The 12,335-nt window shown below is 44.3% G+C and overlaps 1 protein-coding gene across 3 annotated transcripts in view; it reads left to right on the top strand.

Moving 5' to 3' along the window:
* The window catches only part of LOC147904314 (uncharacterized), an 86,352-nt gene that overhangs the window by 62,966 nt on the left and 11,051 nt on the right, over positions 1–12,335 (top strand). For all 3 annotated transcript variants that reach the window (XM_087385789.1, XM_087385805.1, XM_087385796.1), the window contains 2 exons: positions 7,693–7,841; positions 7,941–8,249. In XM_087385789.1, the coding sequence (XP_087241915.1) occupies positions 7,693–7,841; positions 7,941–8,249 (458 nt within the window). The remainder of the gene's footprint in view (positions 1–7,692; positions 7,842–7,940; positions 8,250–12,335) is intronic.

The following is a 12,335-nucleotide window of genomic DNA, read 5'->3' on the forward strand; positions in this document are numbered from 1 at the left end:
CTCCAGGGTACTCTCCACCTCCTTCAGCTCCCAGATATCCTCCTCTACAGGTTGTACCTTCCCCAAGACAGTATTTACACTCTGAAGGCACTCCTTCTCCTGGATATCCTCCACTTCCGACAGCAGCTCCTTATCCCTTCTCAGATCCGTGGACTCTGCAACCTACTCCTGTACTCTCACGAGCAGTAACACCCATTTCGGCATCACCAGTGTTACCTCGGACAGGACCTCCTTTACCAGATTTCCACGGGTGGTTCCATCCTGCCTCGCCTGCCCCCTCCAACATGAGCAACCTCAGGGAGCAGCCCGAATCTTCTTCCAGGATTGGTACAAACTAGAGTGCAGGTTCGTGCTTTTCTCACGGGGACCTCAGATATGTCGCAACGCTCGCGTGCAGTCTCTTTAGAGATCAAAGACTCAAGTTCAAAAAAGACCCCTGAAGTCAACATACAAGGCGAAACACTACTGTAACTTCAAATTTCCCAGCTTTAGGACAGCATCTCCGACTTGGTGCAGAAAGTCCAACAACTTCAAGATTCTCGCAGTACCACCCATATAGAGGATGACGTGACGCAACCAGATGACTATGCGGATTCATTCCCACTTGAGGTAGAAAACACTGAACTACGTGCCCTCTACGGTTTACTTCAAGCTTCCAAAACTAAAAGACTTGACATCAAACTTCCGGAAGCCTACACTGGTCAACGCAATCGCCGAACAGTTGACCAATGGCTCGCAAAAATGCGCATGTATTTTGATACTGTTGACCTCACTGAAGGCAAAAAGATCGCCTTGGCAGCCTCCCTCCTCAAGGATACAGCTTTTCTATGGTGGCAAAGACGCTTAAAGGACAGCAAAAGTGTGTTAACATAGGAATGTTTTGAACACGTGCTTCGTAAGCAGTTCATACCTGCCAATACGGACTTCCAAGCACGATCAAAACTCCGACAGTTGGAGCAAACATGCTCCCTGTCTTCCTACATCTCTCAGCTCACCACATTGGTGCTGGAGATTGATGGTTTAACTGAGGATGATCGCCTTCATGCTTTCATCTCAGGCCTAAATCCCTCGTTACGCATTGATGTCCTTAAAGCTAACATCACCACCACGGCTGGCGCTATTGCTTACGCAGAGCGCATTACAGATTTCCAAAACACAGGGAAGCAGAGTGCTAATCGCACACAGAATTCTACTATGGCCAAAGGTGCTCGCCCTCAAGATAACACCAGGTTTCGAAAAAACTCCGGTAATCAAGGTCAGCGACAGTCTCAAGATCCCCAGAAGTCTCAGAAATCGTATGCTGGATTCCAACAGAAGCACTCCTCCAAGGATCGCGCCTCTTCTTCTTCACAAAGTCATTACCGTCATCCCCAACATAAAGGTATGGCCACTGACAAGAAGAATAACTCCAGTACAAAAGGACTTTGTACCATCTGTACAGGCGACCATAGATGGTTCGATTGTCCCAAGCGACCAAAGCAACCTAGCACTTCCCAGACAGGAAATGCTACCCCAGCACAAGACAAGAAAGGCAAAGCTGTTCGAATGGCGAATACCATCCACCTGAGCCTTGCCAGCAACCCCGAACCTTCCCTGGCCACTCAAGTACTTTGTGCTCAAGGATCGATTCGTGGAACAATGGTCACTATCCTCATCGATAGTGGCTGCTCTCATAACTTCCTAGCTAGTTCTATGGTCGACAAACTTCGATTGACCACCAGTCCTAGTCTCATGGACTATCAGATTGAACTCGCAAATGGAACTACCTTCTTGTGCAACACCAGAATCAAAAACTTGTCTTTTCGCATCCAACACTATATGGACAAGTTGAACTTCGACATCATGCCTCTTTCTCGGTACGATGTCATACTCGGACAACAGTGGCTCTACGACTATGATCCATTAATCAGTTTTCGCAGCTATACTATCCAGTTTGTCCACCAGGGAAAACTTATTGAGCTAACTGGTTTAAGGGACTCTCCTTCAACCCCAGTTGCCTCTGTCCTACAAGTAAAGAAGCGGGTTCGTAAACGTCAAGTAAAGACTTCACTTCTGTTGGTTACGGCAGTAGCGGAGACACCAACAAAGGATCCTCTTGAATACTTCAACCAACCTTTTTTCCAGCCCTACCTGGATATTTTTCCACAGGAATTGCCAAAGCAGTTACCACCTCGGCGACTAGTGGATCACCCAATCGAACTTATTCCCGGCAGTAATCCATCGTCGAAACCTCCTTATCGGGTTTCTTACACTCAAAATGAAGAAATCCAAAGACAGGTGACCGAACTACTCGACAAAGGTCACATTCGACCCAGTCGCAGCCCTTTCGGATCTCCTGTACTACTAGTGGAAAAAAAGAATAAGTCAATGCGCCTCTGCATCGACTACCGAGCCCTCAACAAGCTCACTATAAAAAACAAGTATCCATTGCCTCGCATCGATGACCTCTTCGATCAACTTCTACATACAACACAATTTTCAAAGATTGATCTTCGTTTAGGTTATCATCAAATTCGCATACGAGAAGGCGATGAGTACAAGACAGCTTTTCGAACAAAGTATGGACACTATGAATGTTTGGTCATGCCTTTTGGGTTAAACAATGCCCCGGCCACATTCATGATACTGATGAACGACATCTTCAGGCCTTTCCTCGATAAGTTCGTCATGGTTTACCTCGATGACATCCTCGTTTTCAGCAGATCCCTACATGAGCACAAACAACATCTTCACCAAGTTTTTGAAGTTCTCCGCGCAAATTCTCTCTACATCAACATTGAGAAGAGTGAGTTCTTCAAGACCCAACTCGAATATTTGGGACATGTTATTTCCGCTCAAGGCATCTCTGTGGATCTCAAGAAGGTCGAGGTAATGCGAAACTGGCCTACTCCTAAGAATGTTCATGATGTCTGCTCTTTTCTCGGATTGGCAAACTTCTACCATACAAAGGTCTATCAGTTTTTGGAAATCGCAGCTCCTATGTCCGAATTATTGAAAAGCACAGCAGTTTTTCAGTGGCTTCCCGCAACAGAGTATAGTTTCCAACAACTCAAGCAAGCACTCACTACCACACCAGTTATGGCGATTGCTGACCCAAACCTTCCGTTTGAGGTCATGACCGACGCTTTCGATATCGCTACAGGAGCAGTCTTGATGCAAGAAGGCAGAGTTATTGCTTTTGACAGCCATAAACATTCTGATATCCAAACCCGATACCCGGTTTATGATAAGGAGTTTCTTGCCATTGTACATGCTTATCGCTCTTGGAAACATTATCTCATGGGAGCCAACTCGGTGGTCAAGACAGACCATCACTCTCTAAAGTATATCTTTACTTAGCCAGTCATGAACGCTCGGTCGACAAGCACGCTGGGTTGAGTTTGTGGCCAACTTTCACATGACCATTGAGTGCATTCCAGGACTACGCAATGTAGTTGCAGATGCTCTCAGCAGGTTAACTCTAGCATCAGCTACTTGGCAATGTGATGAAGACTTACAACAGTACCCTAACATTTTATAGCAGTATTTTCAGAATTTACCGTGATATTTCCTACATCAGTTCATTATCTCCACCAGGGTCTTATTTTGAGTGGGAGGGGATGTCACGACCTGTGACGTATTCCTTTCTCTATTTCTAGACTTATGGATGGTTTGATGAATGGACACTTGTGGAAGGGTATGCGCTTTCGACGGGACACTTCCTATGAGGCACAACCCTTCACAAGAGACATTCTATTGAAGAGACATTCCTATTGTAATGTACCCTCTCATCAAGGGTCACACCCTTCACAAGGGGTACACACCTCTTCATGCACATACACTTTGGAGTACACACCTTTTCATGTGTGACTCTTCACTCTCTATATAAGAGAGGCGCAATTGTATGGATGACACACTACAGCTACACTACACACTACAGCTACACTACAGACACTCAAGCAATACAATTATTCCTTGTTCTCTGCTATTTCAGTCTTCTTTCTGTTCCTTAGCACATTTCTAAATATAGTAAATCTAGGATTTCTTACAACCAGGCCGATGAAGTGAAGTGCGAATTAGAGGTGCTCAAAGATGAAGTCAAGAAGCCAAAGCATGCAAGTAGGAACATAAATTATGCAGCTGAATTCGCAATGGCAAATTTGTACAGAGTTGAGAAAGAAAATGTGAAGCTCAATTCCCACGTCCAAATCCTTGGAAGCCTAGGTGGACCCACCCTCTAACAACGTAATCGTATCAGAGCAAAGCTTACAGAAGTTCGGATGAAGTTCACGAGCGAAGGGTCATCGATCTTTGAGGGGATTCATGGACAATGAGACGAACTATAGGAGATAGAAGAATTGCTCCAACTCTTGACAAAGCTGATGGGACCAACCAGACCGAAGCCCTGAAGAGATGATGACACCGAATTAGGCGCAAGAGGGGCATTCACTGTAACAACCACGATGATGTCCATGGTTAAGGACAGCCCTATCAAGTAGACATCCACAAGCACTCACCATAGCCAAGGTGGGGGGAAAGAGCAAAGAAAGCATCCGAGTAGTGCAAAAGGTGCTTCTATTGGCACAAGAAAGAATAAGGTTCTGCAAGAACATGAACGAAGGTGGGTCGTCGACCTCACTAAAGTAGAGTCCAAGGAAAATTTTTTTTTTTTTCAAAAAAGAGACTTCTATTAAGTAAGAAAGAAACCCGCTAGAGCAAGCTCTGTGCGGAAATACACCATGCTAAGCATGTAATAAAAACACCTCAGAGGAAGGTAGAAAGAAACCAAGGCTGAGGCTGAAAATGCCATCTCAACCCTGTAGAAGTCTTAGCAAAGAAGGGAGAGTCTCTCCAATCTCTGAGAAAAGTAACTCTCCTGGAGGAGGTTGCTCGAGATGATCCTTGCATGGTCGCCCAAATGGCCATCAGAGTGTGTATCGTATCTGTCCAAGTATCTGTCCAAGTACTGGCCAAGATCTGAGAAGGGTGAACCTGAGAACCCTCCAAAGCCTCAGTGCATCTGGCTCTCCAAATGTGCCATGCTGCAATGCTAGCTAGGATCTCCCATGGAGAGTCGACCGAGGAGTGAGCAGCCCTGAAAAGAGTGGCCGGAACATCCTCTAGAGAGCACGATTCCACAAGGTGTTGTTGGATGTGAAGAGCCCAAGAGGAGTCAAGTCTCTCAAAAAATACATGGGGCCCTGAAAGAGTAAGCCAAGCCATTGATCCCCAGGTCATATAGAAAGGTAGGCGAACAAAAGTGCTGAAAAGTCTTGCAATCCCCTTCCATATGATTCTCGCCTGTCTGCAATCCCATAGGCAGTGCTGTATTGTCTCCAAAGCAGAAAGGCAGCGAGGGCAAGAAGGGTCAGCTCCGAACTTGGATCTCCAATGTTTCACTGCTATCCCACCGTGAATAAAAAGCCAAAAGAAGAGAGTGATTTTTCTATTTCGGTGGGATTTCCAGAGCCTCTGCCAAAAAATTCTTTGCAAGTCAGCAGAAATCTGAAAGTTCTCCCAATGAGGAGCTCTGGTAGGCTTCCAACCCCTAGAGCTGAGCTGGAATTTCCTGGCATTACTGACCGTGTAACGAAAGAAGGGGATGCCCTTCTCTCGGTGCCCTTCATCTATCCATTAGTCCAAGGAATTTGGTCCACCAACTATGCCCATTTCCTCGAGGACCTAAAAGCATGCATTGCTCGTAGCCCATCATTCTGGACACTGGGAAGTACAGATGAGGGAGTTGGGTCTCACTAATTTCCCTTGAGCATTCCTCAGAATAGTGAGCAACTTGGAGAAGGATCATTCGGAGATTGCGAAAGCTCAGAAGATCCAGGAGGTAACAACCAACCATCGAAGTACACTCTTGACTATCAAGAAGTTAGCAAGTCCACAAACCCAGCGCAATGTTATAGTCTATTGAAAGATCGTGAAGGATCTGTTAGAGGATGCACCACATCTTGGAAGTTAAAGCATCTGCTGTACGATATGGAGAGCCTTCACATATATCCATCATGGATAAGGGGATGGGTTATATATGGAAATATAGTGGTCTATCTCATTTGGCTTTGCCACGTGTCATAGAGGCATTGCACTCACTATGTCACACTGTAGGGCAGCCAAGCCGGAGCAAGTATTGCCTCTAGTTGGTATGTTTGATGCATTCTGATTGGTGGGCACTCTATGTCAGTATGTGTCATCTGATGGGGCTGAAGCCTTGGCTTCTATGAGAAGCTACCCAGAGACTTCTCCTTCACACCTCCTCACCTCCTTAGTTAGGGTTCGCTGTATGATGGGTTCGTTTGTCATTTTTCTGTAGTTGTTGCACAGTCATTTGTATGCTTTCATTCTGGCCAGTGTTGGCATTTCCTATTGCAAGAATGTGTGTGTGCATCTTCCTGTGTAATTGTGGGAGGGCATCACAGTGTGGTGAGCCTCTGTTTTTCTTTCTGGAATTGGTGACATACTGTTTGTAGTGAAGACAATGCTATTTATGTATCCTTTTTTTAATAGAGAAAGTTATTTATGTATTTTAAATCGAAGAGAGCTGAAACTGAGACAAACCTATGCATGGACTTCCATTTATAGGAAAGAAGGTCGAGAATGATGTTGACAGAAGCAAAGTTTCAGGGCGGTTATAGATCTAAGTAAGGTAGACCGGGGAAAATTTGTGAAGACACGATATTCCATATTTTGGTAGAACCTGCATACCTTGTTTGATAAAGTAATATCTTTCTATTTTCCTTAGATATCATGTGAAAACAAAAACAAATGAAAACCTTTGCAGAGTAGGATTTCCTCCTGTTTCTGAGATACACTGAATGAAATATGGAAATCTGCAATTGGGATAGATGGGCCCTGTGACATGTAGCAGGGGAAAGTAAAATGGGATTGAGAGCGGGGGACATTGTTAACTGTGACTCCAGGGCATGCAGATAAGCACTTTCCTATCTGTGACTCGTTACTGAACACATGCATACAAATGATATCCAAGCTGGCCTCTCGAGAATTCTGCTTTGTTATGTTTTGGCTTGATACCCAATGTGAAAATATAAAATGGTGAAAGTGAAAACTTTGCTGCTTTCTGTCTCTGGATTCGTAAAATCCAGTCTTGGTGCTATACAAGTGCTCCTTTTCATAACTGGTTTCCAAGGATTGGTACTTGTAAAACCTGACTTGGCAACTAAATTTGACCTTTTATGCTACAAATTTATAGGATCCAGACAATTGTAGGTGTAAAAGATGATATCGTGTGGTAAGCAATGCTAACATAATCAAACTGAAGCTATTGATACACTCTACTCAATTTGTAGGCTTTGTTGTACTTGACTCCTTGTGATACTTTGAGTTGAACTGTCGAAAATGCCCCTTTCTCTTTTTGTGCAAGTCCTCTACAGAGTTTGGTAACCATGGTACACATTCTTCACGTATTAAATGTAATAGTGAGGGAAGGATGTACATTTCATGCTTCATATGAATTTGCAGTGACCATTTATTTATGAACCTGAAATTTGAATTGATACTCCTACACATACTCTCTGATGAAGCCATCTAATTTAAATAAGCTCCCAAGGTATCATTAAGTTCTCTAGTGAACAACTGCATGTGCTGGGAGGCAAAGAAAGTGTGTTCATTATTCATTTAATTTTGTGAATGTATGCTTAAATTAAGCATGTGGTCATAGCATCTCAAATTGGCAAACTGATTGAATAGGAGGAGAGACAATGGATGGAAGCACATTTACAGCAAGCAATGAAGGGGCAAATTCACTAGTCAGGTCAAAACAGGATGTTCTGCAGGTACAAAGCACGTTATTGACAGGTGCCACCACACATCTGCCAGAGTCAGATCCTTACAAGAAGGTGACAAACTCTTTTGTCATGCAAAATTGTAAATTTATGGCTTATCCATATTGTTTGCTGTTCAGGATATCGTATTTGACTTTGGATGATGCTTTCCAGGTGTATGTGTCAGGATCTCGCAGACGTGGTGTTGGTGATGATCGTACATCTATGAGCCTGAAGCAGTCTGCATCGGCATCATTGAATACAAACATAGCCCATGTGGGGATCTCATCTTTAAAAGAGCACCATCAAGAGGTCGAAGGAAAAGTTACTAGAGAGTCGATTAGCATGCAACATGCTTGTGAAGAAACAAAAGAAGGAATGCTCAATTTAGAGAGTGAAATTCCCTGGAGCTGTATGCGAGACAGTTGGAAAAGGTGCCGATTAGACTGGCTTAGAATGTTGCAAGACAGCAAAACTGCAAAGGTAATAGTCTCTGTAGACATATGGGTACATGTAGATTTTACATATACGTCTACATATACATGCATTTAGGTATAGAAATATAGAAGGATAGAAAGAAGGAAAGTTTTTCAAAGTCATCTATGAGATTGAAAAAAGAAGATACAATGAGCTGGATAGGTGGAGCCTTTAAGAGGACATCTGCACCCAAGACTATTACAACATAAACATAAATACTAGTACAAAGTGTCTAAGCCAATGCAGAGGACGGAAGCTGTGGTGTGGCGTCATTGTGGCGGTCCTCTATATGTTGTCTAAGAAACCACATCAATGTGGTGATTGAGGATGTATATGATAGAAGAGGCTCTAGTGGTATATGGGGCCGCGATGGTCGCATAAAACCCATGATAGAGCGCTAGAGTCGACGGTGGTTTATTGTGGTCTCCTAGCCGTGGCTCTGCATCGAACAAAGTGCCACTGTCACACATGTTGGTCGTGCTTTTGGTCTAGTGAACTTGGAGGGAAGGTCCCCAAGTCTAATCTGTGCCGCGATGACACGATGACGAGTCTGTCACATCTACGGCTCTTGTTTGGGCTATCCGACTGGAAAACTATGTCGTACTGTCTCATGGATGAAAGTCGCAAATCACATGAGACAAGAAGTTGGAGAGGGGCCTTGAATCCATTGCTGAAAAGACAAGATGCTGGAGAGGGGTCCTAATCCATCCTTGAAAAGACATTGGTGACGATCTCGAATCACAGGGCATCTGAAAGCACAGTTCTCCTCTGACTCACCCTTCTATAGATCACATAGAGTACAAATGCAATTCTCTCCAGGTATGCCCTCAATCTGTCCACTCTCAATGCGTAGTTTGTGTGATGAAACACGGAGCTGCCTGATTGAACTTCTCAAAGACAACAAGAAGTGGATCCATGTGTAGCTTAGCAGATTGATGAAGCTCTCCTCTGATATATGGAAACAATGGTCTTTGTAGAGGCTGAGGTTCAGAGGAAGATCACTAGTGGCTAACTAGGTCCTAAATGTGTGTAGCTGTAGGAGATGCTCTTGAACAACCAAGGTTAGCCTCACAGTAGGTGAGCGGAACAGAGGGGGATATATTGAAAGGAGGGTAATCCATCCAATTTAAGTCCGAGGCTCTCAAACCATCTGCACACACCTTTGATCACCTCAACTACTATATCATGGATGCGGATAAGGCAAGCCATGGTAACGTGCGTCAGCCTGAGGTCGAGAAGCTATCATCTTAGACTCCATTAAGATATGTGACCACCTGGAATGCTTCTTCAAGCTGTAGTGGCGGTTACCCTAAACCCAACCAAAATGATATGGTGTGGCTTATTGCGGATCATTTATTACAATAAGAGAACTATCTCCCCATCTATAAGCTCCCATATGAGGAGAGCATGGGGGAGGGAGACATAGGGCATTTGCCCTGAGAAAAGAGTGAAAAGAAGGGGCTGCCACATGGACAGTGTTAGAATTATTATTATATTCTAGCAGTGACCAATGTAATGTAATAAGTAGGTTAGGGGCACTTTTCCCTCATTTGAGGTTTTTCCCCCTAACCACAGTTAGTTCACTAACCACGGTTAGAAAAGGATAAGGTTTTGTCACTTAGACAAAATCTTTCCTTTTTGTTGTATTACTTCACTTCATCTATTGCAAGCACTACGTTCAGCTGTCTTGCTCTCACACTCTCTTTTCTAACATTTGGTATCAGAGCAAGATCCCGTTCTTTGCTTCCTAGCCCGCAAGCTCCCTGCTCCCTGCTCCTAGCTCCTCCTTGCCCGCAAGACCTTCAGTTCAGCAGCCCACGCTTCAGTTCTCGAGGTGCCGTACACCTTGTGCCGTACGTACTTGCAACGCCGTCAGGTCCGTACAGTCGTACAAGCCCATGGAGCTCCCGTAGTCCGTACACCTGCCGTACAGTCGTCGTCGTACACTTGATGTACTATTTTCGTACATTCGTCGTACGACGTCCGTACCTGCACGTGTGGACCGCCGTACTGCTTTCGTACACTTACCGTACAGCGCCGTGCTGTTGTCGTACAATGTCACTGTACATTCCGTACAATCGTATGGAATGGTTCCGTACAAATACACAGTCCGTACCCGTTTCGCACGTGTGACCGTACTTCTGTACAGCTCTTCGAAGTTTTGTACACCGCACACCGTATGCACGGATTTTCGTACATTTTGCAGCTCGTGTACTTTTGGTTGGCATCTGCATTTCTGTTCAGGTACTTGTTTGCAGATAGCCATTTTTTGGCTTAGATCTTGCAAACATTTGGGGCATTCCGTATTTGTGGATAGACATTGCAGTTGGGTTGCAAGTTGTCCAAGAAATTGGGGCTTTTGCAATTACATTGCAATTTTGCAGTGAAATTTGGGGCTTTTGCAGGCAGAGTGCAATTTGTGCAACATTTGGAGCTTTCAGACCTTTTGCTCTCTTTTGTATGCAATTTCCAGCAAGAAATTGGGGCTTTTGCATTTGGGTTGCAATTTTGCAGGTAAAAGAGCATTTTGGAAGTTTGCAAACAGTTTTGGACTCAGTGTGAGTCAATTTGCAGACTTTTGCCACTTTTTGCAGATTCTATTTGCAGTTTTTTTTGGGCATTGAGCAGAGCATTGTGGTGCATTTTGAGCCTTTGATAGGCTGTGACAATATTTGTCATTGAGGGCAGATTTTCTTTGGCAGATTTTATTTGTGCATCTTGCATCCCAGGAAGGGATTTTACTTTTTCAGTTTGTTGTATGTCTGAGTTTATCTGGCAAAAATGGCACAGAACAACTCAAATGAGGTGTTCGGGGTTCTCACACAGGAGGATAAGTTGGATGGCACCAACTACTCCTTGTGGAGTTTCATGGTTCGCAATATCTTGGTTGGCAGAAATCTTTGGGATTATGTCAAGGGAGATGAAGAAAGACCAGATACAACACCTATACTTGTCACTCCTACTGCTGGAGGCAGGGGTAGAGGTACAAATACAGCATAGGTGATTGGAGCAGCCGCTCTCCCACAGCAGAGCAGAAAAGATGGGACTCTAGAGATGCACAAGCTCTTTCAGTAATATCTCTTTCTGTCAAGAGGTTCATTATACCTCATATTCGGTCATGCAAGACATCTATGGCAGCTTGGGTAATACTTGAGAGTATGTTTGCAGCAAGAAATGATGCTAGGGTTTCCTTTCTGAAGCGAGAACTTTCCCCTACAAATATGGAGGAGGGAGATTCCATGAACTCTCACCTCACAAAGCTTCAGGATCTTAGGGAACAATTGTTGAATATTGATGAAGTCATTATGGCTTCAGAGATGATCACTACCACTCTGAACTCTCTTCCTGAGACCTATCTCGGTTTCCACACCTCGCTGAATTTGTCATTGAGGGGAGGCAGCAATCCTCTCTCCTTTCACGAGTTGGTAGGACTTCTGTTGCAGGAGGAACAAACACGCGGAAATATGGCAACCCGGGCTGGCGAGCATGCTATGCTCTTCAAGTTCAAAGCCAAGGGTAAAGGGCAGCATAAGCCACATGCCAATCAGCCCACACATCAGCATAAAGCTGATTCTGGACAGCCTTCTTATAAGGCACAGGGTGATACAAATAAGCAGAAAAAGAAGGGCATCTGTCATTATTGCAAGAAGCCAAGTCATTATATTGGAGAGTGCAAGAAGCGCATAGCCAAAGAGAAGAAAAGGGATTCCGGTATGGCTGTGTTAGATGCATCAGTTCGACATTCTCATGATGGAGGAGATGTTGCAGCCAACTTGGTTGAAGAGCACTATGCCTTTGTGTTAGATGCATCAGTTCCACATTCTCATGATGGAGGAGATGTTGCAGCCAACTTGGTTGAAGAGCACTATGCCTTTTTGTTTTGCACTTCAGATTTTTCAGTGGGTAGTTCAGATACTACAGCCACTAATGATGATGACCCATATGCTTTCTTGACTTGCAGTTACGATCCTTCAAAGGATGAATGCTCTTTTAGTGTTGATGAGACACTACGTGCTTGGTATTTTGACAGTGGTGCTTCAAAGCACATCACTTCCAAGAAGAGTTTGTTTGTAACTTTGCATTCTTCACCCA

This window comes from Dipteris shenzhenensis, chromosome 2 (assembly GCF_047967505.1).
Source record: "Dipteris shenzhenensis isolate YYH24624 ecotype China chromosome 2, Dip_SZ_1.0, whole genome shotgun sequence".
NCBI classification, from domain to species: domain Eukaryota; kingdom Viridiplantae; phylum Streptophyta; class Polypodiopsida; order Gleicheniales; family Dipteridaceae; genus Dipteris; species Dipteris shenzhenensis.